This window comes from Genypterus blacodes, unplaced genomic scaffold (genome assembly GCF_046128005.1).
Source record: "Genypterus blacodes isolate CSIRO-AG114 ecotype Tasmania unplaced genomic scaffold, CSIRO-AGI_Gbla_v1 ptg000063l_1, whole genome shotgun sequence".
Taxonomy (NCBI): Eukaryota; Metazoa; Chordata; class Actinopteri; order Ophidiiformes; family Ophidiidae; genus Genypterus; species Genypterus blacodes.
The window spans coordinates 67,516-94,785 of NW_027466875.1; the positions used below are offsets into that span (position 1 = coordinate 67,516).

Sequence of the window (27,270 nt, forward strand, 5' to 3'; positions counted from 1 at the left end):
ACAAGCAGGTTACGGGATTTCTACACTAATTGTAAATAAACTCTTGGGTGTATATGAGTTTGTCTTCCTCCTTCCACCAGGCGACCGCTTACTAATAGTAAACTTACATCCCACAGGTTTTAAATTACAGCAGCGTCTCAATGAGTGAGTGTCTAAATGCATCATTACGTCTCAGAACATCTTTTTTGCAAGCACTCCATGTAATAAAAGCCTTCAGTGGCCGTAATGGTGTGTGGTGGGTTGTTTAACCGCCCATCTCTCCGGATGCCTAGACAGCTCATTTGCCTGGGAGTTGCTTACCGACAACGTATGAATAAGGAACATATTATTAATGTACACACGTAGAAAGTGTGGCTGAAGAAGTACTAAAGCAAATACAGTAAGAAACAGTCATACAGATACTGTGTAGTGTTGAATTAACAGTGGTATGTTTGAACATGATCACACACTGTGGTTGTATACAAAAGGTTTATTTAAGTGAACACACAGACGTTGCTCAAAGTGTTGGAACCATTCACATAAAAACAAGAGCGCAATTTTCTCTGAAATAAGTTGAAACTGACAAAACTAATTGGCATTCATTTTAATATTTTTGCCATTTCTATTAAATATGGACTAACCAATGGCGGTGTAGATTTGTCAGTTTGAAATTATTTCATTTTAAGGGGAACCCACACTTACAGCCGAGTATAAACACAATCAGTCTGTCAGCAGCCTCAGCATCCAGAGGGCTGGATCAGGTCTCGTCCCTGGAGGTCAGAGTAATAGGTCGGGATGAAGCCTTAATGGAAGAACTGCTGGTTAATGGAAACGGAAGAACGCACTGGTGGAGGCAATAGGTACTGCACACTTATTAGGACAGGAAATAAGCTTTCATCCAGCAGCCTCAAGGAACATTTTACACTATTTTACAAACCAAACATGATTCATACAACAGACTGTGGCTCTGTTAGCTGCCAGAGAGGCTGCTAGAGTCACTGGAACCGTTAAATAGTACATTACTCCAGTGCAGGGGGGGGAGGGCAGAACAGCCAGGATGTGAGAGTAATGGGCAATTATTTGCTTCCATGCATAGCAGCAGCATCGTGTACACTTTAAGTAAGAGAGATGATTGATAAGTTCTGGGCCTGACGTACAAGGTTTGCCCGGTCTGTGATAGCATTTCCATACCAGCTGCATTCATTATAGCTCAGTCATTCCAACTTACATAATTTCCAGAGGCACCCAAGGCTGTGAGACTTGAATATGATGGAACAAAGGCACAGCTCTGATTCAACAACTTTAACTGCGACCAGATAATGATGTCATATAGACATCATTATCTAACAAGAGGGTTCTGTCTCCGGCGCTCAGAACTTCAAGTTAAAACAGACATTTTGTCCTATGTACATGGTATAAGAACAGACTATTCAAAAATGCTCAACAAGAACAGACATGTTTAGCAAATGTCCAACTAGCTTAAAGGTAAAATGCTTCATTTCATTTCAGCAATTGAGAGTTAACAGAGCAGAATATTATTTCAGGTTGAATGTCATGATTGTGGCGCTCACAACACTTCCTCAAAAAAGTGTTAGAAGCATTCAAGTGACACAAGAAGGTTTGCTTCATATGGCAAATGTGTGGCGGGTAAAATAGTCTTACACACGGATCATTAACAGGTGAACTGGCAGGGCACAGCTGACTCACTAGTGATGCTACCGGTCTCTTTGAGTTGAAAGCTGACTGATGAAGGACAGATAAGCGTGCGCCCTGCTTCACCTTCGTGTTCATTAACAGTTCGTCCCGTTGATACTACCTACGACTTCTTCCTGCCTCTTCCTCTGCCAGCTGCGGGCGGCTGGTACGATGCAGGAGCGGACAGAATGTGAGTGTGAAAGTCGACTTTCTGCTGGAGGATCCCTGTCAGAATGAACTCGGCGGTGCAGACAGGGACAGACGCAGAGACGGCCGGGCCACACAGAGACCAGTCCTCCTCGCAGGAGATCACTACAGTCTGAGGCTGATGCAGGGAGAGGGGGGGCGGGGTTAGGTTGGAGAAAGAATCAATAAATAACAATCTAGAAAAACGATCAGCGCAGTGATAATAACCACAGCCAATCAGAAAGGTGCCTGAGTTCAACATGTACCTTATGAGCAGAGGGCATTCTGGGGAGGAAAGTAGCTCCACTGCATGTAATGATTTCTCTCATGTGCACCGGCTCAGGCTTCACTGACTTTGTCACGTGGATCTCGTATCCCTGAGATGAAAGTCAAGAACAGATGGGGTTTAAACCTGCCAGCAGTCATTTCTCTACTTGTGATGAAAATCAATGCAGGAACACTGAAGTGGAAATAATGCACAACACACACACGCATGACGCAACAAGCCGCAGCCTCACAAAAAGACAACAATCATCACTGGGCTCTGTCAACAGGAAAATATGCAAGCACATCAAACTGAAGAGCTGAAAACAATGTTCAGCTCCATTTCAAGCTGAGGATGACTGGCTCATCACTGCTCTGTGCAAGTGTGTGTGTGTGTGGGTGTGTGTGTGGGTGTGACTGAACATTGCCATGGGAAATACCACACACGCTATGAACTGTGAGTGAGCTGGAGTACCTGTAAGAGAGGCTGGCTGCTGGCAACCCTCAGAGATTCCTGCAGGCAGAAATTAAACTTCTTTTCCTGCTCCGGGTCCTTCACAATAAAAGCATCCGCAGGCAGGAAGCTTCCGGCTTTACCGCTCTGAAACGGGAGACGGGCAGCGGCGTGAGTGACAGATTATAAGAGGGGAACGTGCGTCTGGGGCTGCGATCCACCCGACAGCTCACCTTCTCTAGCCAGTGTGTGGTGACGATGGGGACTCCTTTGGACACGCCGCACAGGAACTTGACTGTCCGCCGTACTTTGTCCGTCACCAGGTAGTTCATGTCCATCACGCCCTTCGCCATGGCGCCGCCTAAACGAGCCACCACTCTCTCTCCTGGGTCGTCTGTCACCCCTGTGAACAGCACCTGGGAGGAAGTTTGCCCCGATCAGTCATGTAACAACTGTATCTTTAACACGCGTACAAACACACACACACACACACACACACACACACACACACACACACACACACACACACACACACACACACACACACACACACACACACACACACACACACACACACACACACACACACACACACACACACACACACACACACACACACACACACACACACACACACAGACCTTGTAGGGCTGAGCGGCTGCTCGTGCTCGGCCTCCGGCTGCGGGGGAGCCACAGGAGGAGCGAGGGGTCTTGGTGACAGGGGAGGAGTCCTCAGGAGCCCGGCGCTTACGGGGCACGCTGCTGGTTGGAGTCCTGGGCTGCTGCATGAGAGAGGGGGAGGGGAGGGGACAGAGAGGGAGCAACACAAAGAGGAAATAAGAAAACAACACAACACACACCTGTGCTGTCACTCATGTTCCTCAATCATTGAATCACCTGTGTTACTTCAGCGGTTGCGTCCTGCTCCATGGCGTTGAGGCTGGACGTCCTTCTGTCTTGCTTCTTTATTTGGGCCACTGATGCTCGACCTCTGACTTTGCCCCCAACAGTCTGCTCCTCCTCCTCTTCCTTCACTTTCGGAGTCTCCTCCTTCGCCTCAGTAACGGGTTCTTGTGTATTCTTCCTCCCTGCGATGCTGCCTCCTCTCCCTCGTCTCTTCGCCGGTGTAGGAGCAACATTCTCCTCTTTCGCTGCATCTCTGACCTCTTCCTCCGCTGCTCCTGCTGTTTGGGCCTCCACCTTCCCTCTGGAGGTGTTGGAGCTACCACCCCCATCCTCCTTTGCATCTTCCTCCAACTCTCTCTTTCGTCCTTTCCCTTTGTCTTGACCCTCGTCTCCATCAGCAGCTGCAGCCGTGGATGCGCCCGGGGCTTTTTGGCTCCTGCCCCTGACATTCTGTAGAGGCAGAAGTGAGCCTGTAGTGGCAGGTTCTTCCTCCTGAGGTGACTGCTCTCCATTAGCACCGGCTCTCTTCTGCCCCCTTGTGGCACTGGCCAGCGGTACATCTGCTCTCCTGCTCCTCCTGCCTCTGGCTGTAGCCTTGGAAGCTGGACTCTGATCACTCTGACTATTGATAAGAGGAGAGGAGTCTGTCACGGACTCTGTCTTCCTCCCTCTTCCCCGCTGTCTGCCTCCTCTTCCTCTGCTCTGAGAGCCGCCGCTGCAGCTGGAATACTCAGAGTTGAGGGAGTTGGTGGAATTTGATCTGGACAGGATTCCTGGAGCAGAGCTCTGATTCACGCCCGGTTCTGTTGTGGTTCTCTGAGCAGCTGGTTCTCCTGCCGTCGTCTTCCTCCTGTTACTGACCCGGGTGATGTTGGATGGTTCTGGCTGACTGGTCCTCCTGGCTCCTCGCCCTCTCCCCCTGCTGCTGCTCTCCTGGGGGTTGACGCTCGACGCCGACCTCTCTGAGCTCACCGAGTTGGAGGAGTTGGAGCGAGATCTGGTTCTCCTCGCTGGGACGTCATTGTCGTTGGAGGCGTCTCGCTCCGGTTCTGTTGTGGACGGGCCAGCGGTCGCTCTCCTGGCTGCTCTGCTGCCTCCTGTGGAAGCTTTGGCCTTCTTTTCTGCTTCTTTCTTTAGTTTTTTCTCTTTTTCTTGTTTCTCTCTTTCCTTTACCTCCTCCTCCAGTCTTGCGTGGCGTTCCTGTTCCACCCGCTCCCTCTCCAGACGCTCTTGTTCCTCCTTTTCCCTCTTGATCCTTTCCAATCTTTCCCTCTCTCGCTGTTCTTGCTCTTCCTTCTCCTTCTGCATCCTCTCTGCTTCTTCCTTTTCTTCTCGCTCTTTTCTTTCTCTCTCCAGTCTCTCTTTTTCTGCCTTTTCACGCTGCGCTCTTTCCTCTCTCTCTTTTTTTTCCTTCTCTAGTTTTTCTTGATCAAGTCTCTCTCTTTCCTCCGTTTCAAGGCTTTCTCTTTCTTCTCCCTCCCTCCTTTCGTTCTCTCTCTCTTCTTGCTGCCTGAGGTCTTTGGCTTCCCTCTCTTGCTCCTCCGTTCTCTCTCTTGCTTGTTCAGTTAGTAGCCTTTCATCCTCCTTGTCATGTTTCTGCTGCCTCCTGGGTTTCGTCCCTCTAGACTGCTTAGCTGGCTCTGTCGCCTCTTCTTCACTTTGCTCTTCATCCTCTTCAGGCTGGATTTTTCCTCTCCTTCGTCTGGCGGTTACCAAAGCTTTACCCCTGGCTCTTGTCTGTCTCTTGGGAGGTTCAGAACACTCTTCCTGCTGCTCCTCCTTGCTGACTCTAGTCCTTCTCTTACTTCTTACGCTGACGCTGCTGGTCCCAGCTTCCTCGTGACACTCATCTTCCTCACCTATGGGCAGAGTTTCAGTGTCAGTGTCTTCATCATTCTGGATGGGCTGGGTTTCAGAAATAGTGAGTGGCTCAGAACTTGTAAGGGATTGCGTCTCGTCTTCAAGTTGCAGCGGCCTGGCTTTCCTTCTCCGTGGACCTGGCACCTGGTCCTCACCACCATCATCATCATCATCACCTTCCTTGTTTTCTTGTGAAGGCTTTGGCTGAGTTTGATGGTCGCTCTCTTGCGTGGGCTGGGAGAGCTCAGAGCTCGTGAGTTGCGACTCCTCAAATATCAGAGGTTTGGATTTCCTCTTGCTTGGAGCTGAAATGGAGTCTTCATCACTTTCTTCATCTTCACATACAGTCATGGGTTGAGTTTCAGCAAAAGAAAGAACTTCACTGACGACCTTCTCCTGAGCTGGAGCTGCACTCACTTGTTCTCCGCCCTCTCCTGCCTGATTCCCCTTTTTAGGCTGAACAGCTGCAGAGTCAAGAGGTCTGTCCTTCACCTCCTCTTCCTCAAAGGCAGACATCAGTTGGGTTTCGGCCATGGCTACAGTAGATGTAGAGGGACGAGTCTCCTCTTCTGTTTCAGCCTCTGGGTCACTGAGGAGCTCTGGAATATACGCCTGTGTTGCTTCTTGGGCCAAATCTTCATGACCTTCCTTCACAGGCTCTCTTGTCGTCGTCTCCTCCTCCTCCTCCTCCTCCTCCTCCTCCTCCTCTGCATAGGCCTGAGTCGCCTCCAGGTCTGAATCCTTCTGTGCAGAGGTCCCGTCTCCAGCTCCGGCGGCTTCATATGCTTGAAAATCTCCCAGATTCACATCCCCACCCACCGCGGTGAACGCTTGTGTGTTCTCCATGGCTAACTCTTGGGCGTGACCCTGCAGGTGGCTGCTGTCAGACAGACCCAACCTGAAAGACCCTCCTCTACTGGACCGCCCCTCCTTTTCATCACCAGAGGAAGACTCCAGTGCGAAGGCTTGGGTGTCTTCTGTGGTGTGGTCATCTGGAAGGTTGCTCTGGCAGTCTCGGCCTGCGAGCACAAAGGACTGAGTCTCTGCCACAACAACGTCCTCTTCCTCCTGGCTGTCTGAGCCGGAAGTCAACATCATAGGTCTAGGGACTAGAAGAAGAACACAAAAACAGAGTTTTAAGTATGTTTGGATGAAATATTTCCCCTCCCCTGATATAGACATGGGGAGGACACAGGTATATGATGTGAGCCTGTATGTGGAGGAAGATTACTCACATCTTAATGGCTCTGTAGAGGGACTGAGGAAGGCCTGAGTCTCCATCTCCTCTACTTCTCCTGTCAAAACCATCACAAAGATTACCCACCAAATCAAACACAATTCCATGTTTCTTTTGCACCTATAACATTCTTTACACACCCCCAATTACTGTCAAAACAAAAACAGGAGATTCCATGGCTGTATTGCATGAATGTATACACCCAGGATAGAACATCGTGCCTGTGTTTGATAGTTAATCACTATTCAGTCTTACTTGCTAGATGATTGCCAAGAAGGCAGAGTGAACCAAAGTTATCTTCTCTAAACATTAGCTCACCCCACCACTAAGTGCAAAATAATGCATTACCTGATAAGGTCACAGGAGTGGAGCACTTGTGCATCTGCGGTACTGGCAACCCCAGCGTTTTCTCTCTGTGCAGGACAGGGATCTGGCCTTCATTTGGCTCTGTGGGATTTCCTTCCTCTTCATCCTCCACATGTGTGTCACCGTCCAGTCTGACATTAACCGGTTCAGCCATGTCGGCGGCAGGGACGTGGGCGCTGGACTCCTCCACATCTGTGTCTGCGTCGGAATCTGACTGGAGGGCTGTTAACGTGCTAATAGGTGTGACAGACAGCTCCTTCTCCGATGATGTCGCCGTGTTAATTGCTGAGACGCTAACAGGTGGGAGCAGAGGAGCATCTGCTTCCACATCTGTGTCACTGTTAGACAAAATGTCAGAGTCGATTCTAGTTTGCGTGCTGGGTGATTGTGTGGTGCTAATCGGCAGTGGGGGGTCGCTGCTGGCAGGTAGGAGGTTTGCTTCATCATCTGTGTCGCTGTCTAAATGCAGGCTCTGAGGCGTGGCAGCGCTGGAATCGGCAACAGAAGGGTTGAAATCTAATCTGGATGGAGTTTGATCTATTTCAGAGGTCGTATTATTCGTTGCTCCATGTTCGCCATCTTCATCCTCTTCAACATCTGTGTCGCTCTCCAAGTGAAACTCTTTCGGTTGTGTTGGCGGAGCGGATTCAGCTGTGTTTGCACTCGGCGGCAATGTGGGCGTTGCCTTGGCGGCACCATCTGACACATCAGCATCATCGTCCACATCAGTGTCACTGTCCAGAGTGACGCCCCTGGGCTGAACGACTACAACAGCTGGAGCAGATGTGGCGTTATCAGAGGAAGGCCCCGGTTTGGGACTTTTGTCTGAGTTGTCGTCAGCTTCGTCAACATCCGTATCACTGTCCATGTTAGGCTGGACTGGCTTTGTTGGCTGATCGGCTTCTTCCTTCGTACCTAAGGATACCGGACTTTTAGATGGCGGCAACTCCTCCTCATCTTCTTCCATATCAGTGTCACTGTCTATGTTAAACGCAGGCACCGCTTCAGTGGAGCTCGTTGGTTCAGACGCAGGCAATTCATCATCTCCCGTCAGGCTGACATTGCGTTCCTCTTTCGCCGTCACAAGCTGTCGGCTTTCCTCAGGCTCTCTTTCATCTGCTGCTGCTCCATGTTCCATCCTCCTTCCTTCACTGCCATCCACAGTTACCTGCATGTCTCTTTTCTTCAGCCGCTCTGTCTCCTCACTGAAGCTGACGTGTTTGTTTGTTCTATTTTTCGTGGAGGACAAGGGTGTGATGTGACTTTCATCCTCGCTGAAAAAGAGAGGAAAACACACTGACACGCCTGAGAGCGATCCACAGAACAGGAAGGAACACTGAGTAGATAAGCAGAATGAGGACAACACAAATGATTTTCAAGCAGTAAAACTTCATATTGATGTGGTTGGATTTCATATATGTTGATTTTTTACACCATTTCTAATTCTGCATGTGTGATAAATATAAATACATACACTGCAGCTCAACTTTACTAAAACACCTTCAATGAAATCGTTCACTCTGTTGGCTCTCTTTTCCCTGCAGAAGGTTGTGTAGAGCTGCAAACACAGGCTGAGGAAGTTAGATGCCAGCTCGCTCATTCTCTTGACCCCTGACCTTTGCTAAAGTCAACCTCCCACAAAAACTTCCCTGATATTCCGTCCCCTTGCCCCCAGCCTCTCCAGACGCCATGAAGAAGTGTAATCATAAGCCACCGTGACTTTTAATGTGTGTGTCAATGATGTCATTAACTACTATGACATCATTTGTGATCCCATTCATGTCTCCCATCTCCCACTAATATAACTTGGTAATGCAAAACGGTGCTTGCTGTATTGACACACACACACACACACACACACACACACACACACACACACACACACACGCGAGAGGTAAAATGCCAGCACTATACCTTTCTGGAATTGTTTTGTTTGTGGGACTCAAGAATGATGAACAGTTGGGACTGGATATATGGGAGTCAGAGTCAGACACTGGAAGAGATGACAGACATACAGACATACAGATCTAAGAAAGGAGTCAGGAAGACACAGAAACCAAGGATCTATATCAGGTTTGTACACAGGCTTAGATCAGTTATGTACCTGTAGTCTTGCGCCTTCTGTCTCTTCCTCCCACTCTTTCTTCATCTGACTCAGAGTCGGATTCTGGGACCAGCGTCACCTGCAGCTGCGTTGGAGTTTGTTCCAAGGACAGAAACGTGCTTCTGCCTGGAGTCTTTTGAGCGTCTTCTTCATCGGGTAATGACACCACAGATGATGCCTCGGTGCCTCTGTTGACACCATTCCCCCCCTCTGAGTTTTTGCTCCTTCCATTTCCGTTCAGGTTATCACACAGCTCAGGCTTTTCCCCTGAAATACTGCTTACAGGTGTCCTAGATCCCTCCTGCTGAGCCAGCGTCTCTGCAGCACAGGTGACATACTGACACGGGATGTCCGCCACCACCAGGCTGTCCCCGTCAGCCAGGGCGTAGCGGACATTAGGAGTCAGCTTTAAGCGTCCTTTACGGCTCCCATTCATACTGCCCATGTCCCAAACAAGAGCCTCCATATCTTCTTCACTGTGACGACCACGGCCCTGGTACGCAGAGATGCTGATTGAAACATGACGCTTGGATACGGAGGGGGATGCCAGGGTCAGGGTGCAGGTGGTGGGGTCACGACCCAGCACATTTTCTCCCAAAAAGAGGGGCAACTCTGTGTGAGAAGAAGAACGTCCACCTTGTCATGCAAACACACCAGACCTGTCCAGGAAAGTGTAATAACAGGAGTCAAGCACTCACCTGCTTCAGGGATGTGTTCATTTCTTAAAATACGAAGTTTGGCCCGGGGTTGCCGCCTCTTGTTTTCATTCTCCTCCTTGCCGTCTTCCTCTTCCTCTTCTGACTCCAAGATTGAGTCATTGATCACCTGAGTAGCATCCATTCTTCACACTGTGTATGGCCGCTGCACATACACACAGCAAAATGACAAATAAGCCCACTAACTATGTATTTACCTGTGCTTCCTTTAGCTCTAGAGGCTTCGCACCAACACTCAACAAAGCACTGCCGCACACTGTAGCTACCGTTATCTAAGGTAGCTGATAGCTTGTTTCTAGTCTCTCTGCTGGCAGTTATGCACTTGTTTTCATTGAAACCCTGTCAACAATCGACCTGCTTGGAGCAATAAATCAACCTTGCGACGATAACTGAATGATTTTCAAGATTATTCAGAGCTTCCTAAATGCATATACGTACTACTACTGTCATGAAGAAGTAAACAGTATACGCAAGAGAACCACCATGCTATACATATTCATAATTTTACAATGTTAAATGTTGACATGCGGGCGGTCTTGACTGCAGTTAATCAAACCTTGCGGCATAATAAATCATAAAAACTTTTACGGTTTTATGCCACAACGGACATCTCCAGACCTGCACGCGCGACGTCCCGCAGCCAGCAGAGATAAACAAATGAACTTCCACTTCCGTACTATAACTGACCACGCCTACAAAAGGGGTTTCCGGCCTCAGCCTATTGGTCACTTTATTCGTCATTCACGCCTTACGCTTTTGCTATTGGACATCTAAAGAGCAGGCTGACTGGAATCGATTCTGATTGGTCAAAGAGCCGAAACTTGACGTAACTATTTTGGCGCCGAGCCTCCTTCTCTTAAAGGGACCAGATTCAGTCCACTGCCTGATTACATGACGTCATACTGGCATGTATCCACCGCAGCTAGCCTACATAAAAGCCTAAAAGTGTGATCTCCAATGGGAAGGACTACAAATTAAAAATACATTTGATCTCGGACTCCTCTCCTACTACAAACTGTCTTCATATTCGAGAGTTTGTTGTGTAATCTACAGATAAACACCTAGATATACACCACATCATCACACTGCAGGTACCCTTCTTCTTGATGAAGGTATATGAAGAATCATACACTTTTAAGGAAACTACTACATTTCTGTACTGCCATAGACTGAACCATATCCATTAATGCATCAGCGCTCGCACTTATATCTGTTAACTGCATCAGTTAACTTAACTAACCCATGTGTCAGATCAAAATATGTATGCATCATATGTGTGCATGTTAAGGTGACATAAGTAAACAATAGAAAAAAAGATATAGCTTTTATTTGTCAATTTTATTTCATTTCAATGCTACAATACTGTTCACCGCTCACTTTTGACCTTGTTCCTTTTGAACCATTTCTATTTGGCATTGATGTGTTGGCCTTCACATCTCTCGTCTTCATGCATCATCGTCACCCTCCTCCTCAAATTCCCCCTCTTCCTCAGCAGTGGCATCCTGGTACTGCTGGTATTCAGACACCAGGTCGTTCATGTTGCTCTCTGCCTCGGTGAACTCCATCTCATCCATACCTTCACCAGTGTACCAGTGCAAGAAGGCCTTACGACGGAACATGGCTGTGAACTGCTCAGAGATGCGCTTGAACAGCTCCTGGATGGCCGTGCTGTTGCCGATGAAAGTGACAGCCATCTTGAGGCCGCGGGGTGGAATGTCACAGACCGCTGTCTTCACATTGTTCGGGATCCATTCAACGAAGTAACTGCTGTTCTTGTTCTGCACGTTCAGCATCTGCTCGTCAACCTCCTTCATGGACATGCGGCCACGGAACACGGCAGCGACGGTCAGGTAGCGGCCGTGACGCGGGTCGCAGGCCGCCATCATGTTCTTTGCATCAAACACTTGCTGGGTGAGCTCAGGAACTGAGAGTGCACGGTATTGTTGGCTGCCCCTGCTAGTGAGGGGGGCAAAGCCAGGCATGAAGAAGTGCAAACGAGGGAAAGGCACCATGTTGACAGCTAGTTTGCGGAGGTCAGCGTTGAGCTGTCCGGGGAAGCGCAGGCAGGTGGTCACCCCGCTCATGGTGGCCGATACTAGATGGTTAAGGTCTCCGTAGGTGGGTGTGGTCAGTTTGAGAGTGCGGAAGCAGATGTCATATAGCGCCTCGTTGTCAATGCAGTAGGTCTCATCTGTGTTCTCTACCAGCTGGTGGACTGACAGGGTGGCATTGTAAGGCTCAACCACTGTGTCTGAGACCTGGGGAGGGAGAGAATGACAATCTTTCTTCAGTCTTATGTCCTTAGAACCTTATTATAATGCAATGTGCTCCAATGCTCTGATACCTTACCTTGGGGGAAGGCACAACACTGAAGGTGTTCATGATACGGTCGGGGTACTCCTCACGGATCTTGCTGATGAGCAGGGTTCCCATGCCAGAACCAGTACCGCCGCCCAGAGAGTGAGTGAGCTGGAAGCCCTGCAAACAGTCGCAGCTCTCAGACTCTTTACGGACCACGTCCAGGACAGAGTCCACTAGCTCAGCTCCCTCTGTGTAGTGTCCCTTAGCCCAGTTATTTCCAGCACCGCTCTGACCTGGAGGGGAAAGAGAGTCACAGATAAGCTTTTTCATTTCCTAATCATAAACATTTGATTTGAGTTGCAGCATTTGTGCCACTCACCAAACACAAAGTTGTCAGGTCTGAAGATTTGTCCAAAGGGTCCAGACCGCACTGAATCCATGGTGCCAGGCTCCAGATCCACCAGAATGGCACGAGGCACATATTTAGCCCCTTCACAAGAAAGCAAACCAGAGAGAGAGAGAGAGAGAGAGAGAGAGAGAGAGAGAGAGAGAGAGAGAGAGAGAGAGAGAGATTGGCAAAACATACATACAACAAACATTTAATAATGTGGGGAAACTCAGTCCTGAATGTCACACAAGATGCATCATGTTGGAAAAGGAGTTACAATGTATGAGAGGAGACAGGAGACGTTACCACCCTCTACTGATGAAATGGCTTAACTGGAGAATATGTCATGCAGTCAGCTAACCTGAGGCCTCATTGTAGTAAACACTGATCCTGTCCAGCTGCAGGTCACTGTCTCCATGGTAGGTGCCTGTAGGGTCGATACCGTGCTCATCGCTGATGACTTCCCAGAACTGCAGACATGAAAAGGAAGGTATCACATGACGGTTACTTTTCATGAAAGTATGTAGCTGCACATTAGAAGTGTGGTTTGAGGGAATGACGACTTGAAACGAGGAAAACAGCCATGCTTTTTTGCTTTTTTTTGGGAATCTATTGAAAATGACAGAACTTTTTCCCCTTACCGAGCCATACCACTACCCATTTCATACAATACAGCTGTTTATGTTTCCACATTCATCAGCTGATGACAGAGCAGAATGCAGTTCTTTCAGGCCTACACAGCAGGACAGAAGGCACAAAGGAGCTACAGTTTACTCCAGAATTGAATTCTATAAGCGGACGGTCACACTACGCTGAAGAAGACCATTATGTTTGTAATCTGTATTCACGGCTTGTCCGCTCTTTAAATACCACACATGGCTCTTTACAAGTTGTGACCATCAAATGTTATAAAGGGATCTGACCACTGGGTTTGCAGGCTGCCGTTTGGAGTGCACACATTTTGGCAGACAAGATGAATGGATGAACAAAGAAATGAATAAATTCCACTGAGACACTGAGAGAGATGATTGACAGCTGACGGAGCGATTGCCATCCCCATAGACAATGAGCAGTAAAGCAATGCCACGCCCTGACCCTAATTCATCACAACGTATCCCTTCAGCAACCCTGTCAGTCAGATCCACTGGACATCCCAGGGGAATGGAGATAAATGAGGATCTCTGCTTTCAGGTCACCAGCAATGTTGTTCTTGGTAAACAAAGGCACAACAGTGAAGTAGAAGCCAAAGATGAAACAGGTCAACTGCACTGACTTTCACACGCCTCTGGGTTTAGGTCAAATCAAACTATGATGGAAATGCAAATAAACTCAATTGTGTACATGATGTAATGTGCTTTTCCTATACCAAGACATTTCCACTTATTGCACTTAGCATTGTCAATCAATTAAGGTCTCAGTCCCCCACTGAGCATCAGCTGTATCCTCCCCTCCCTTCCTCCCCCACCCTTCCCCTAATTTGGTTAGGAGAAGAAACACACTGAGTAGAAGGACGGGCCCTGCTGTCCTCTGCATTAAAAAGGCCATCAGCAGCGCATCACTATAACAACGCATCCTAGATGAATCTGGTCTATTAGCTTTGCTGGAATAGGAGGACAGATTCTGGTTTGAACTGAACATATGCTGTCTGTGGCAGATAACCAGCTGCAAAAGAGAAGGAGGTAATCAGAGGAGGATAATAATGGGCCAAGGAGACATGTAACAGACTGTAATTGTTACTGTAATGGCTCTGTGTGTGTGTGTGTGTGTGTGTGTGTGTGTGTGTGTGTGTGTGTGTGTGTGTGTGTGTGTGTGTGTGTGTGTGTGTGGTGTAAGGGAGGTTGTATGGGCTGTATTCATAATGCGAAATGTTGATTATTCAGAATTAAACCAATGACGATCTCTTATTCTGAAAAACACTTCTAATGCACATTTATCTGTCTTAGTATCTGCCTCTCTTTGACAATTATCCAGGCCACACCCATACCACTGCTCCCCTACTGTCTCATAAAGTGACACAGCAGCGTGCATCTGCAGTCTGATCTCAGTCAGAAGTGAAAAGAAAATCTGATCGATATCGGCTATCGATCCACTGGTTGAGAGAACATAAGTGAGTCTCCATCCAGCCTCCAGCACACTCTCATTGTCTCCAGTCCCAGTCATCTGCCTGAGCCGAGACAAAGGGGGGCAGAGCAGTGTTGCATTGTGAAGGCTCTTGACGTGTGAAGAATAGAGTCTTGGGTTCGATCGAATCCCAGCTGCTGAGACGCAGACATGCCCGGTGGAAGGCGAACAAAACCCGTCGAGACAGAGCCCCGTTGTCCCGTTATTCCAAGGCAGGTATTACAGAAAAACACTCATTTAACAGCAAACACAACAATATACTGTAAATGTGTACATGTTTTCATTTATGTCCATTGTAAAGACTTAAAAGTAATTTGAACGTAAAAGGAGACAAAGGAACACTACTTGAAGCTGCTCAGTACAATGAATAAGGGGCGTTTTCCACAATAAGAGGAACATTTACTGCAAGTCTCTTCTTGAATGGCAAAGCTTGTGTCTCTTTCTTACCTTGGCACCGATCTGGTTGCCGCACTGGCCGGCCTGGATATGCACGATCTCCCTCATAGTGGGTCAAGAAGTTTATCAGCGATGGGCAGAGAGGTAATGTTGCGACTCACAGAGCGAGGAGCGGACCCCGAATGTGTGTGTGTATGTGTGTGTGCCGGACAATGGCTTTATAATGCTGGAGTAAATCCAGGATGAGGCTGGGGTCGGGCCAGGGGCGGAGCCAGACCCAAGACCCAGCTGCTTGGAGAGGCGGATTGGATGCGAGGAGACCCGGAGAGGAGAGATGGGAGGGTCCGTGTGTGTGTGTGTGTGTGTGTGTGTGTGTGTGTGTGTGTGCTTGAGAAACAGAGAGAGATTTGCAGATTGACCATGGGTTCACCAGCTGGGGTCTAGAAACACTCAGTTCTTGCAGATATTTCACATCCGGTGAGATGTCAAGGTCAAAGTACATGTTGTACTGTGCTGGGTATCATTTTGACTTGAGTACATGGCTGTTTGCAACTTTAAACTCCTATTCTGCTGCATTACAGAGGGAAGTATTGTAATATGGTAATATACATTAAAAACATACTGAATATAAGCGTTACCAAAAATATGTATTGCTATATGAACCTGAAATCACAATATATATCATATGTAATATAGAACAATATAACAATATTTAATATGTACTTATGTATGATAATATGACATATAAATTGACTTAAACTCTAAAGCTGTTTTCATTGTAGTCATTTGCAATATTAATCGCACCACATAACCATCAAGTGAGTGAGATATGAGTTTGTCCATCATGCATAAGCCTCTAAACATCCATCCTGTAAAAAGTCTTGATACAGCGGCTGTACTGACACCATCATAACAACGTGAATCTGATCAAAAGTATGATCTGACAAATAACAGCAAAAACTGATGTAAAAAAAGATGTATAAAGACATTATCTAGATTTCACTCCAGTCATGGTTTATGTTTCATTTTACTTGAGTCATGATCTGGTTAAAATGACTCATCAAAAACTGTGTGAACATGTGAGATACAATTTAAATGGAAAAATGAAATCATGGGTGGCTTGAGAAGTAGAATTTATATTGAGACTGTGGCATATAGTTATGATGAGCTTTTTGTAAACATATTTACACATTACATTTGCTATCTAATGCTAAAACAAATATCCTCCAAGCTAAAAAAAATATCCTGAACGCATCATTAGATAAGTAAGTAATCAATACCAAACACATGATCCCTTGAGTATACAGTATTTGCACACCACACTGCAATCAAAGAAACCAAGGACCTCATTCTGGCCATAATAACAGAGGTGCAGTTCTCAACACTGACCACAAGGGGACGCCAAAAACCCGCCCTTCCCTGATAGGCGTGGCCAGCGAATACTTCCCCCTTGGAAACTGACATTTTTGTCATTCCAGTTACCAGAAACGGGTCCTGATCGGAAACGGCCTGCAACTTGAGACACCAGTTCAATCCCACAATTCGAACACGTTTATAACGGTAAGTGAAGCGCAATACACACGTGGATTTGTCAGATACTGTAATCGTCGTATAAAGCTCATGTAAACCTCATACATTGGTCTTTGTAGACGTTTTGTCGAGCCAGACTCCTTGTCGCTGTCTTTTAATGGCTCGTTAGCTTTGCTGCTAGCGGATCAGACTTTTCTACTTTTCTTCACTTTAAATGTCCTCTTAAGTTAAACAAGGATTACCGCTGTGCTCGTCGCGTTCAGACAGCTTTAGTGAGTAATAACGCGTCGGTGAGGGTTTTGCGCAAAGGGGGCGAGTCGTCGACAAAACGTCAGGCCGTCCTGTGTGCGGTGTTGTTGGGCTTGTCGCAGTAGGAGGAGCCGTGCGGAGGTGCTGTGTTAACTCTGCAGTAACTGACACACACACACACACACACACAAACATTATTATTATTATTATGTGATATTTACTTTATGACGGCGCTCAGTTCAATATAATAAAGTAAACACAGGAAATCTCGTTTATTCTCGCGGGTGTTTGTGGTTTATTTCTATTTTCCCATGTCAATATTCGCTTGTCAGTATTTAAGATCTAAGACTGGGACAATGCCTATCAATACAGATTTAGAATTCAATGAAGATGAATCAGCTGTGACTCATTGTACTTACACACATTCACATCACACACAGACACATACTGTCGAATATAAACAAACAATTCTGTGTTATGTCAGACTATGGACGCATTGTTAGTTAGGAACCATGATAGACAGCTGACAGGTGTGTGTGTGTGTGTGTGTGTGTGTGTGTGTGTGTGTGTGTGTGTGTGTGTGTGTGTGTGTGTGTGTGTGTGTGTGTGTGTGTGTGTGCGCGCGCGCGCGCGCGTGTGAGCTTAGTTTTAACATATAAACTCAACTCCAAAATCCCAATTCTTACATCTCTGGACTTGTGTGACGTCATTAGTTTGCTGAGCTTTTGTGTTTTATTTTCAGCCTCAAGATGTTCTACACATGTGGACCCAATGAAGCCATGGTGGTGTCTGGTAAGTGTCTTTGTTTCACACGCTATCAGAGGAAGTTTAGAAGGGTCAGAATATTCCATGTTGGCTAATAAAACACTACTACTTTGTGATGTCTTGTTAATGTTTACAAACTGGCAATGTAACCCACAAATCAGCTGAAGTGTGTATACAGTAAACGGTGACATCTGTCATGTGATGCAACCGTCACATGACACATGACACACACACACACACACACACTGAGCTGGAGTAACCTTTGATGTCACAGTGGAGTTTTCCACTTTGAATCAGTAAAGCTTTAACTTGTTTCACAACAGTTCCCGAGCTTTCAATGAATGACATCACCCACGCTAATGTAATGAGAGGGGTTGGTAGTTCAATGACTGAGCGTTAATCCTTCCCTTCCTGTCTTTGCCTCCAGGCTTTGGCCGCTCTCCTCCTCTGATGATTGCTGGAGGAAGAGTGTTTGTCTTGCCGTGTGTTCAGCAGATCCAGAGGTGATCCCGTCTCCATGACCCGTCCCTGTGTTGTGTGTGTGTGTGTAAACCTCTGAGCAGTTTGGCTTTGTGGTCTTTGTGTGATGACTGACTTGCTGTCTTTTGTCTGTCTTTTGTTCCTCCCGCTCTCTCTCTCCATTCCACTCTTCATTTGATCCCGGTCCTTCTCAGAATCACCCTTAACACCCTGACTCTAAATGTGAAGAGTGACAACGTCTACACGCTTCACGGTGTTCCCATCTCTGTCACTGGCATTGCTCAGGTAGCTTTAAAGGACAGGTGGCTCACATGGCATCATGGCGATAGTTAAATCAAAGAATCAAGGTTGTATTTGTTGTAATAGTCTGGATATCATCACACGGTGTCTCCTCTTGTTCTTGTGTCCAGGTGAAGATCCAGGGCCAGAACAAGGAGATGCTGGCCACCGCCTGCCAGATGTTCATGGGCAAGTCTCAGGCCGAGATCGCCCAGATTGCCCTGGAGACCCTGGAGGGACACCAGCGAGCCATCATCGCCCATCTGACCGTGGAGGTGGGTGACACAGTAGATTCCCTCTCCCACCTCTCTCATCCTTCCCCATTCTGGCAGGATTCTGTAACGAACGTGCCTCTGTGTGTGTGTGTGTGTGTGTGTGTGTGTGTGTGTGTGCAGGAGATCTACCAGGACCGTAAGAAGTTCTCTGAGCAGGTGTTCAAGGTGGCCTCCTCCGACCTGGTCAACATGGGGATCGGAGTCGTCAGCTACACGCTCAAGGATGTTCACGACGACCAGGTGCCTTGTAACAGTTTGATATGAAAGCTCTTGGCCTCGCTCCCCTCTGTTACTGAGAAGCACTTAAGGGATCTCTGTTGACTCCAGCTCAACTCTCTGCACACCAGTGTCAATATACTTGATGGTGCTCGAGGCCTAAGTGCTCCTGTGAGACCTGCTCCGTCTGTTGTCCCATAAATGACCGTCCTTGGCTCTCTCTCCCTCTCTCCCTCTCTCTCTCTCCCTCTCTCCCTGTCCCTGTGGCTTTTGTAGGACTACCTCCACGCGCTGGGTAAAGCCAGAACAGCTCAGGTGCAGAAGGATGCCAGAATCGGAGAGGCCCAGTACAAACGGGACGCCGTCATCAGGGTAACATGCATCTTACACTACCGGCGACTCTGTGACGTAATTTGAAGTGAACTTGCCTTATTCTGATTCCCGGCTCGTGGTCTTGGCTCTTATCTGCACGCAGGAAGCCCACGCCATGCAGGAGAAGGTGTCCGCTCAGTATAAGAACGAGATCCAAATGGCAAAAGCCCAGAGGGACTACGAGCTGAAGAAGTCGGCCTACGACGTGGAGGTCAACACCAAGAAGGCCGAGTCAGAAATGGCCTATCAGCTTCAGGTACGGGCTGCTGCTGATGATCGGAGGGCTTAGATCCTTTAGTTTAGTTATGCAGAAACATTTGGAAACCGGAATTCAGAGTCGAGGCAACATTACATCAACTTTGAGTGATTCGTGGCCGGGTAGCGATGTCATCTCTGTCTCCTTCTCCTTCCCCCCCGGCAGGTGGCGAAGACCAAGCAGCGCATCGAGGAGGAGAAGATGCAGATTCAGGTGGTGGAGCGGTCCCAGCAGATCATGCTGCAGGAGCAGGAGATCTCCCGCAGGGAGAAGGAGCTGGAGGCCAAGATCAAGAAGCCTGCCGAGGCAGAGAAGTACAGGCTGGAGAAGCTGGCCGAGGCGACGCGGTGAGTGCCGGACCGTCACGCTGCTGCCTGGGTGGAGACGTGATGGATGACGGCGTGCAGTGATTAGTGCAGTCATATGTGTGTGTTTGTGTGTGTGAGTGGACGAGCTCAATCTGTGTTCTTCTCCTGGCAGCCTGCAGCTCATCATGGAGGCCGAAGCCGAGGCCGAGTCCATCAGAGTGAGTCCTGCACCCGCTCACTTCTTCATACCTCCTCCATGCGCACACACACACACACACACACACACACACACACACACACACACACACACACACACACACACACACACACACCTCATATAGAGCTGAAGGGATTCATTCTTTTTCTGTGTTCTGACTTCTAAGTTGCTGTGTTGCTGATCTGTTCTCTCTTTGTTCCTCCTGCATTAAACCACAACACATTTTCCCTTTCATTTGTTTCCTCTTAGCAACTGTCAGTGGTTTTGCTCAGTCACATTGCAGTATCCTCTGTAAATATGCGTGTGGGTGTCTGTGTGTGTGTGTGTGTACAGATGAAGGGTGAAGCTGAGGCCTTTGCTCTGGAGGCTAAGGGCCGCGCTGAGGCGGAGCAGATGGTCAAGAAGGCAGAAGCCTTCCAGCAGTACAAGGACGGAGCCATGGTGGACATGCTGCTGGAGAAACTGCCAGAGGTACGAGGGCCGTCCTCCCGTCCTTCACTGGTGTAGGCTCCTCCCCTTTACTCACAGCGTTCGTCTCTGTCCCGCAGATGGCAGAGGAGATCAGCAAGCCGCTGTCCGCCGCTCGGAAGATCACCATGGTGTCGAGCGGTGGTGCAGAGGTGGGAGCCGCCAAGCTGGCCGGAGAAGTGCTGGATATCATGACCAGGCTGCCCGTCGCCGTGGAGAAGCTCACTGGAGTCAGCATCTCTCAGGTACGTCGCCGTGTGTGCGGGGTTTAAGTGTCACACACTGCTACGAGAGGTCAGCGGCTCATGTGTGTGTGTTTTGTCTCCACAGGTTACAGGAAAGACCATGTAGACGAGAGAGGTGTGACGACTCTTCACACGTGGAGCTCCACATCTCCTCCTAGTGCCTCTAACCACTTTAACAACTCCTCAACACCCACCGTAGTCCTGTCTGTGTGTGTATGTGTGTGTGTGTGTGTGTGTGTGTCTCCATTTCTTATTATTTCACTGATCTGCACTGTTGTGTGTGTGCTGCTGCTTAGGTGACATCAGAAGCAGAGCAATTAAGATTTTTGACAAAGCTTCTTCTTCTTCTTCTTCTTCATGTGCGTGAGTCAGACTGCTTCAGTGAGGGATTGTTGTGTATAGAATGAGTCTGTTGGCGTGCCGGTATCTGTTTTGAATGTTTCTGTTTGGAAGTCTGCCTCTTCTCCCGGGTCCATACACTCGCATGCTGTTTTCACATACCGACTTCTAAAGGGTTTTGAGTTCTGCCTGTGCCTTTCTGTTTACCAAATGCTGCTGAGATCTTCCCTCACCTCATCGTTAGTGTAGGTTTATCATTGCAGTCCAGATGTTTCCACTGTATACTAAATCTAATCCAGATAGGTTTATAATGTGTCTCCTACATTATCAACATATGGAGGTGGTTGTGTAGTTTATTCCACCTGCATCCTCATAGTTTCCACTGTCTGAGCTTTAAACTGACAGTGATGCAAACCGTACAACATGTCTTAGTACGAAGGGGAAGGATGTGGCTGTGGGAACAAGTTAAGGTTTTCCTGTTTTGAACAGTGAAAGTGTGTCAAGGTGGAAACAGAAGATGTCGGGCCTGGACTCCCTCGGGGTCGTCAGCCCTTTATAGGTCAAGCAAGAAGCAAGATCCATCACCAGTGAACCAGCCTGCTGCTGCGCTGGTGCCTGCATCATGGAGTGAGAAGGCATTAAGTCAAGTGGCACCAATACTATGAGCTGACGTGTTTGTTTTTCATTGTGTGATACTGACTTTTATAGGTTTTATTATAGTTTATGGTTGTTAGATTGTTTTTTTATAACGATAGTTCAATACATCTGACTGGGACCTCAGGATCTAATTCACTAACATACATATGCATCTTACACTGCAAGTGCCTGGATACGAAACCCCCTAACAGTTCAGTCACGGAAGCAACCGATGACCCGCCAACGTTGGAGCCGCTGTATATGAAAGCAAAAACCTTTTATGTTCTGTTGATTAATCAGTCGTGATTAATCTGTGCTTGCATGTTCACATTTATATCACAGTAGTTATGGAGTTGTGTGAAAGATTATATGAAGATTAATTTGTATAGAAATGTTACACAAATAGAATTGAAGTATAGAAATGCGATTCAGACAATAAAATGAGATTGATATGAAAGCTGATGTCGCCGTTTTTCATTTTGTTCATGCAGTTAAACGTGGAGTACTTCTTTGTTTATTTGAAAAGGTTAATTTTATTAAAACATCTACAAAAATAGACAACACAGTGAATTACAATAGCATCAAGGTAGCAAGCGTCCTACAGATACAAGAGACCCCAAATGTAACAAAGAATCTTCCATATATTAGTAAAGGAAACTACAATTCTGTCCTTAAAATATGTACATGTCAGGTTCAATTTCAAAGGACGAAATCACAGACATCAAGGAGTGTCTTAAGTACATACAGTATGTATATATATATATATATAAAAATATGGGTTTAGTTGAATTACAGTGTATCAAAAATGACTGAAGCACAGACTGAATGCAAATGGAACAACTCCATCGCACTCCATCAGCAAACGTGTTCTTTGAGCGTCTCACTGAGTTACAGTGCTACACAAACAGTAAGGTAGATCAACTTCTACTGCAGTCAGCTTAATGCACTATAAGGGCCAATGCAGAGGTTTGTGTTGACATTCACACAAACATCACCACTCTGAGCTTGTTTGTTCTTGTTTGGGCGATGCCACATATCTGTGCTCTTTAAATACAGCGATGCATTTGGAGGAGCACAGATTATTTGGTAAATAAACACGGTGACACGTGAAACGTACGTTTTCATAAAATGAAAATGAGATGAAATGGTGCGATTCCATTTTTTTAATCAAATCTAATATCCGCAGGGGTTGGCAATGTCTTGTAGGAGAGGATGTTAAGCTGCAGACAGAACTTATGAAGACATCTGCAATGCATTTCCATCTCCTTGGACAAATGTCCAAAAATCACTGCGAGGAAAGAGCATCAGGATCCACACGGACAGGAATTATATCAGACTCCTTACAGGGGAAAATGTCATTACGGCCGGGGACCAACATGTAGGATTTAAAGTGCAGCTGGTTGTGGAATTTTACATCTTATCCTTGTATCAAACTGCCAAAACATCTGAGCAGGTGCCTTCTGCAGATGTTCCTTCCGCTGCCCCTAGGTGGCAGCATTGTCTCTCTGCAGCGTGACCCCCCACTCCTCCTCTTCTCTTCTCTCGTTTCTTCCTCACGTTTGAGAAGCCAGTCTGGCAACGGGAGATCAGTTCTCCCCGGGCTTTCAGAAGGTCTTGACCTTTCCCGGGTGGTGTGTGATTGTTATCAGAGTGGCCGGCAGGTGAGGAGGCCTGTTGTCTGGTATATATCACATTAGTCCACCTTAAGTACAGCTGTGGATGTGGGTCAATGCTGGAGACCAAAGCTCCGACATAAAGATGCAGGGCAGAGATATCAACCAAAACAAATAAATTAGCTGCCAGACACATCTGGCTGTTAGAATCTTTGCATAGACCTTGAGCAGATCATGATTTATTTATATCTTAAGTATTTGATAGCGGCGCAGGAGCTGGGAGAAACCTCAGTGAAGTACACAGATCTTACTGTGTACTCCAGGCGTTATACTATAAATATTAAGACCACAATCCCCGTGTGTGCAGTGTCGTCTCTGGAAGTGTCCCAGTCAGAGAAACGCGTGTGTGTGTGTGTGTGTGTGTGTGATCAGATCATGTCCCCCATCACCTGTTACCCTGTGTGAAGCGCTCCAGCTGACGAGTAAGAAGTCATTAAGCTTTTTAACTGTTAATTTTCTAGTTTGTTGCCGCTGCGACATCCTCTAACGACGACTCTAGAGCATTGATTAGTCACACAAACCCTCTTAGTGTGTTAATTAAGTGTACGCGAGAAGAGAGAAAGTTCCTATGCAGACTGCACCCACCACCACCCGATGCGTCACCTTCACCATGAAACCTAGCTTGGACTTGGGTTAGTTTGGGCTTTTGGGGTCGCGGGTCTGACGGGGCAAACCGAACCAGCGGCGTGTCAGACCCCTCCGCCCAAAAAAGTAGAAAATATACAAGCGAGCAACCCTCTCTCCCTTCTGGCCTGCGTCCGCCGGGCTCTGCCTTCTGTCACGCCCATTCATGCATGGAAGCACAAGGCGTCATCTCCCTCTCTCCTTCTTCTCTCTTTACACCATGTTCATGGCGTCCTCGGTAAGGAAGGAGTGAATGTCGGCGAAGGATGGGCGGAGCTTGCAGTCTCTGTTCCAGCAGCTCAACATGAGCTCATAGAGACCCTGAGGACACACGGCTGGTTTGTTCAGATACACCTGGAGGGAGGAGAGGGAGGAGAGGAGAGGTGTGTGGATTAGCCGCAACTTCATCACATTATGGTAATCCAACCTTTTGTGACCGCGAGCGTTGAGCGTGTGTGTATGCATGTATGTCGCACCTGTCTGCCTTGGTCTCTGAAGAACTCCCCAGCATTGTCGATCACCTGTTCATCTGTAAGGTTGGAGTACGGCTGCTCCTGACAAACGCTCAGCATCTCCCACAGGGTGACGCCAAACGCCCACACGTCACTGGCTGTGGTGAACTTACCCTGCAAAACACCACCACACACACACCGCCTGTCATCTCCACCACCGCTCCCATCATGGTGATGGACACACACACACGTTGATAGTCCTGCCCTCTTACCATGAGTATACACTCCCAGGCCATCCACCGTATGGGCAGCACCGCCCTGCCTTGGATCCTGTAGTAATCTCCTGCGTACAGATTCCTGCTCATGCCGAAGTCGGCTATCTTGATGTGCTGCTCTCCGCCCCGATCGCCCCCGCTGTCGCCCCTCTCACCCCCGACCAGACAGTTGCGTGTAGCTAGATCCCGGTGCACAAAATTGAGGGAGGACAGAAACTTCATCCCTGACGCGATCTGACTGGCCATGGCGATGAGAGCCGGGTAACTATGGGAACAGAACATATTAATGCAAAACCGTGACTGCAGAGTTTCTGTTTGTACAGGTAGACGTGTCGCCCTGGGTTACCTGATGGTTGGGGTATTGTGCAAAGGCCCGGTCTTGTCCAGAAGCACCCGGTGAGACAGGTACTGGTTCAAGTCTCCACACTCCATGTACTCTGTGACCATACACAGGGGGTCGCTGCTCACACACACTCCCAGGAGCCGGATAATGTTGGGGTCCTTCAGGCGGGACAAGATCTTCACCTCCTTCAGAAAGTCATTCCTAGCGGGTTGAGAAAAAGTAACGCAATACAGAGATACGTGAAGTGGAGAAGACTAGGATGTGGAAGGAGCTAATAAGAGTCAAAGATGCAGATACACAGTTTCCCTCTTTGACACTCAGATCAAGCAAATCCAGAGTCAGCCTGCAACTTTACATGGCTGCAAGTTATTTTCAGCTCATTGTCTTGGTTTGCTGGTCTGTTAAATTGAGTTGCTCCAAATCTGTGGATGTGGCAAACCGAGACCCAAATATTTCTCCCCAGAACCGACAGAGCAAACAGATTTAAGACGTGAGTTTACAAACTTAATCCACACTGTATGCAAATGCTGCTCAGCTTTTGGTGAATGTGTGAGCTGTGATAAGCTTGTGCGGCGTGTCCAGGCTATTCAAATGTCATCGTGGTGGCTTTGTCTTCCTTCTGCCCTCTAGCGGTGAAAAATGAAGTCATCCATCAGCTGAGGGCGACAAGCTACGAGTCGAGAGGAGTATGTTTTGGCTTCTTCATACAAAGTCACCAGCTTGTAGAAACAAAACTCACTCCAAATGTACAATGTTATGGGGAGGAGAGAAGTCACGAAGCAGAAGTGAAACTGTGAGCCCACCTGGCGTTCTTGGAGGCGTCTGCCCGCAGTATCTTCACGGCCACCAGGAGAGGCCGACCTTTCCTCACATTGAAGGGGAACTCCAGGTTGGGAAGATCCTGGGGGTTCTCGATTTCACACAGGTGGACCTTTCACCACACAAATGCCCACATTGTTACAACACACACACACACCACAAAGACAAATATGTGCCTTTTCTTTTCCTTTTCCTTACCTCGCCAAACTGCCCCTCTCCCAGTTTCTCCTTGAAGACGAGACACTGGCGTTGCAGCTCTGGCAGCGGAGAGGCGTCGGCCCCGGGGCTGGAGGAGGTCAAGGCGGGCACGGCGTAGGTGTTGTTGCCGCTGACGCCCTGCAGGCTCACGATGTCCGCCTCTGCATAGTGAGGGACGCTCGGGGGCAGCGGGGGAGACACGGGGGGAGACAGGGAGGGGTAAGGAGGAGCGCCTGGGTAGGGAGGAGGCTCTTCGTGAACGGGAGGGAAACCTTTCTCCATGTCCGTGTCCAAGCCGCAGGCTGGAGGGGAGAGAAGGCGGAAAGATTAGAGGAGAGATCTCTAGGTGGAGGACGGAGGGAGATCACGCTGCTCTCAGTCTGCTCGTTTCACTGGGATGGTGCAGATCTGGGGGGGGGATTTCATAACACATCAACAATCAAAAACTGCTTTTGTTCTTCCAAAAACAAAACAAACTGCTGAGCGGGAGGTGATTGAGCAAACCCAGGAATTCAATAAAGCAGATAGTGAAAAGCATAAAAGCAAATAGATTGGCAGGGGAAAATCGAGTTTTGGAGCCACAAACAAAAAGACTGCTGTTCTGTTTAGATTTGGAGTTCAGCACAGAGGGCAACCGAAATGCTTTGCTCCAATTGCTGTGAACAGTTCACCCTAAAGAAGCCTCAGGTGCAGCTTCAGGGGATCTACTTTATATTTGATCCTGTTTACCAATCGTCAGACTAACTCGAGGAGGCATTTCCTCAACGTGTCTGCATGCAGTCTGAAGATAGCGCTGAGCAGTGAACGCCGCCGAATTACACAAGATGGATGATGAGAATGATCGCTCTGAACAGACATTATTGGACTTTTTTTAGTCATAAAGTAAGAAACAGTTTCATCACAGAACGAACCTACACACCTCCTGTAACAGTCTGACAGTGCCCATGTCTTAATTAATGACATGTGGGGCGTGTGGCTGGGGAATGTCAAGTTCTAGAGCTTTGAGAAAACGATTATGAAGATTGTAGCAAACATTATCATACATTTCCCTTTTTCTGGCCACGGCGGGTGAACATAAACACAGCCTCAGCAGCATAGAAACAACATTAATATTGGCTGCCATCCATTGAGGACTGGTGTTTGACTGACTCAGGGTTAAGTACTAAGTAGAACAAAAAAATACGATGACTCCCTCCAAAACCTGAACCATCCCTTCAAACAGAGCCAGGGCTTTATGGGTTAGTGAGGAAAGGAGAGTGACTAAGTGAGTGAGTAAGG

At 47.8% G+C, this 27,270-nt stretch overlaps 4 protein-coding genes across 10 annotated transcripts in view; 1 reads left to right on the forward strand and 3 right to left on the reverse strand.

Moving 5' to 3' along the window:
• Positions 1-998: 998 nt before the first annotated feature.
• On the reverse strand, positions 999-10,436 carry mdc1 (mediator of DNA damage checkpoint 1). 4 transcript variants are annotated; one of them, XM_076154686.1, is made up of 12 exons: positions 10,356-10,436; positions 9,750-9,912; positions 9,052-9,663; positions 8,862-8,940; positions 6,930-8,221; positions 6,580-6,639; positions 3,476-6,453; positions 3,220-3,357; positions 2,812-2,994; positions 2,600-2,725; positions 2,127-2,237; positions 999-1,999 (listed from the first exon to the last, which is right to left on the reverse strand). In XM_076154686.1, exons 2-12 carry the CDS (start codon positions 9,889-9,891, stop codon positions 1,796-1,798), a joined length of 5,925 nt encoding a protein of 1,974 aa, XP_076010801.1. In that variant the 5' UTR covers positions 9,892-9,912; positions 10,356-10,436; the 3' UTR covers positions 999-1,795. The 4 variants fall into 4 exon arrangements, with proteins under 4 accessions (XP_076010801.1, XP_076010798.1, XP_076010799.1 ...); XM_076154683.1 differs by having other exon boundaries at positions 3,220-3,360; XM_076154684.1 differs by having other exon boundaries at positions 3,220-3,360; positions 10,386-10,422.
• A 659-nt stretch (positions 10,437-11,095) lies between these two features.
• tubb5 (tubulin, beta 5) lies at positions 11,096-15,176 on the reverse strand. The gene is made up of 5 exons (XM_076154687.1): positions 15,025-15,176; positions 12,818-12,926; positions 12,448-12,558; positions 12,117-12,361; positions 11,096-12,025 (listed from the first exon to the last, which is right to left on the reverse strand). Exons 1-5 carry the CDS (start codon positions 15,079-15,081, stop codon positions 11,213-11,215), a joined length of 1,335 nt encoding a protein of 444 aa, XP_076010802.1. The 5' UTR covers positions 15,082-15,176; the 3' UTR covers positions 11,096-11,212.
• A 1,260-nt stretch (positions 15,177-16,436) lies between these two features.
• flot1b (flotillin 1b) lies at positions 16,437-22,373 on the forward strand. Its single transcript, XM_076154584.1, has 13 exons — positions 16,437-16,533; positions 17,495-17,544; positions 17,945-18,020; positions 18,192-18,282; positions 18,408-18,551; positions 18,672-18,791; positions 19,044-19,139; positions 19,243-19,395; positions 19,561-19,742; positions 19,876-19,921; positions 20,254-20,391; positions 20,469-20,633; positions 20,719-22,373. Exons 2-13 carry the CDS (start codon positions 17,502-17,504, stop codon positions 20,737-20,739), a joined length of 1,275 nt encoding a protein of 424 aa, XP_076010699.1. The 5' UTR covers positions 16,437-16,533; positions 17,495-17,501; the 3' UTR covers positions 20,740-22,373.
• Positions 22,374-22,775: 402 nt separating this feature from the next.
• ddr1 (discoidin domain receptor tyrosine kinase 1) overlaps positions 22,776-27,270 on the reverse strand; it is a 32,342-nt gene continuing 27,847 nt past the window's right edge. For all 4 annotated transcript variants that reach the window (XM_076154582.1, XM_076154581.1, XM_076154583.1 and 1 more), the window contains 6 exons: positions 25,993-26,294; positions 25,779-25,906; positions 24,979-25,176; positions 24,630-24,897; positions 24,382-24,531; positions 22,776-24,259 (listed from right to left, as the gene is read on the reverse strand). In XM_076154582.1, the coding sequence (XP_076010697.1) occupies positions 24,119-24,259; positions 24,382-24,531; positions 24,630-24,897; positions 24,979-25,176; positions 25,779-25,906; positions 25,993-26,294 (1,187 nt within the window). In that variant the 3' untranslated portion in view covers positions 22,776-24,118. The remainder of the gene's footprint in view (positions 24,260-24,381; positions 24,532-24,629; positions 24,898-24,978; positions 25,177-25,778; positions 25,907-25,992; positions 26,295-27,270) is intronic.

Excerpts from the sequence above, each read along its gene's own strand:
- flot1b (XM_076154584.1), top strand. The coding sequence starts at position 17,502 with ATGTTCTACACATGTGGACCCAATGAAGCCATGGTGGTGTCTG. Across the intron at positions 19,922-20,253 it reads CCGAGGCCGAGTCCATCAGA|ATGAAGGGTGAAGCTGAGGC; the intron begins GTGAGTCCTGCA and ends GTGTGTGTACAG. Across the intron at positions 20,634-20,718 it reads CTGGAGTCAGCATCTCTCAG|GTTACAGGAAAGACCATGTA; the intron begins GTACGTCGCCGT and ends TTGTCTCCACAG.
- mdc1 (XM_076154683.1), bottom strand. The coding sequence starts at position 9,891 with ATGGATGCTACTCAGGTGATCAATGACTCAATCTTGGAGTCAGAAGAG. Across the intron at positions 8,941-9,051 it reads CAGAAGGCGCAAGACTACAG|TGTCTGACTCTGACTCCCAT; the intron begins GTACATAACTGA and ends CATCTCTTCCAG. Across the intron at positions 3,361-3,475 it reads CAACCGCTGAAGTAACACAG|CAGCCCAGGACTCCAACCAG; the intron begins GTGATTCAATGA and ends TCTCTCATGCAG.
- tubb5 (XM_076154687.1), bottom strand. The coding sequence starts at position 15,081 with ATGAGGGAGATCGTGCATATCCAGGCCGGCCAGTGCGGCAACCAGATC. Across the intron at positions 12,927-15,024 it reads GCAACCAGATCGGTGCCAAG|TTCTGGGAAGTCATCAGCGA; the intron begins GTAAGAAAGAGA and ends TCATGTCTGCAG. Across the intron at positions 12,026-12,116 it reads GTGTTGTGCCTTCCCCCAAG|GTCTCAGACACAGTGGTTGA; the intron begins GTAAGGTATCAG and ends CTCCCTCCCCAG.